Source organism: Pteropus alecto, unplaced genomic scaffold, assembly GCF_000325575.1.
Source record: "Pteropus alecto unplaced genomic scaffold, ASM32557v1 scaffold30, whole genome shotgun sequence".
NCBI classification, from domain to species: domain Eukaryota; kingdom Metazoa; phylum Chordata; class Mammalia; order Chiroptera; family Pteropodidae; genus Pteropus; species Pteropus alecto.
Genome location: NW_006429782.1, coordinates 3,198,862 through 3,200,157, shown reverse-complemented (window position 1 = coordinate 3,200,157; position 1,296 = coordinate 3,198,862). Strand labels below are relative to the sequence as shown.

The following is a 1,296-nucleotide window of genomic DNA, read 5'->3' as shown; positions in this document are numbered from 1 at the left end:
TGTGTGTCTGTGTCTGTTTCCGTTCCTCCGTCCCTGTTTCTCTGTGTGTCCCTCTGTTTTTTTCTATTTCTCTGTCTCCATCTCTCTCTCTGTGTCACTGTCTGTCTCCCTCTCTGTTTCTCTGTATCTGTCTCTCTGTCTCTCTCCATCTCTCTCTCTCTCTGTCTCTCCCTCCCTGCCCCTGCTCCCAGGTCGGGAGGACCTTCGACCCGGCCACGGCATTCGTGGTGGACGACCTCAAACCCAACACGGAGTACGCCTTCCGCCTGGCGGCGCGCTCCCCGCAAGGCCTGGGCGCCTTCACGTCGGTGGTTCGGCAGCGCACGCTGCAGTCCAGTAGGTGTCTCGTGGACCCCACCCTCATCTGTGGGGGGGACCCTCGGCCAGCGCAGATGTCCTGTGCGTGCACTGACCTGGGCAGAGCCTGCCGCAGCGGGTGGGGGGTGCCTCCGGCCGACCCCGCCTGGCTCCTCCACCTCGGACACGTCCACGGGCACGGGGCTCGGGTGTGGGGTCCCGCAGAGTCCAGTTCCCTGTCTTCCTGGGGGACGAGACGCGGCCGTTTTGTGGCTTCGCCCCTAGTTGGGGAGCAGTCGCTGACTGCGCCTCGCCACTTCCTCGCCTGAATTTGGGGCTAACTGAATGGCCACGTGATACCCATTTCCCAGGAGTTTGGAGGGGTACATGAGGCTGTTCTAGCTCACACCCCCGAGATGGCAAAGGGCACAGAGACCACCCCACCTCCCCAGGTGGCCCTCCCTTCCCCGCAAGGCATGGTCCCCGCTACCGAGGGCAGGGGCAGCGGAGGTCAGAGCTCATGCTGGACGTGGGGGTAGAGCAGAGCCCAGTACAGGACTCTCAAGTTCCTAGACTTTTCCGCTGTGCCTGCCTGGCCTGCCTGTCCCAAATAAGTCACCTTTTGGCCAGGACACTGCAGCAGGCAGCTGGCGCTGGGCCACACCATGGCCCCCGCCACTGCCTTCCCTGCCTGCTCCAAGCTTGGGGCCTAAACAGCCCTTTCCCCTCTCTGCTCCCTCCTCTCTGCTCAGCTTAGCGTGGCGTGGCCTCCACTGCCGTGGCCTCCACCGCTGTGGCCCTCCTCCCCTCCCCCCTCTCAGTCAGTCACGACGTAGCCACCCAGGCCTTGTCTGGAAGCAGCCTCAGTGTTCAGACATTCACGCTCCCCTGTGTGTGCGCCCGGGGTGAGGGGCGGTCACGGGCCAGTCAAGAGCAACCGGCTCGGCCAGGGTGTCTGAGCCGCTGGGACCGGGGGCCTCAGGGACACGGCGCCCCGCC

At 64.5% G+C, this 1,296-nt stretch overlaps 1 protein-coding gene across 1 annotated transcript in view; it reads left to right on the top strand.

Annotated features, from left to right (window-relative positions):
* Nucleotides 1-1,296, top strand: part of PTPRS (protein tyrosine phosphatase, receptor type S) — a 59,843-nt gene that overhangs the window by 31,852 nt on the left and 26,695 nt on the right. Inside the window, 1 exon segment of the mRNA XM_025043172.1 lies at nt 192-336. Coding sequence (XP_024898940.1) covers nt 192-336 — 145 coding nt within the window.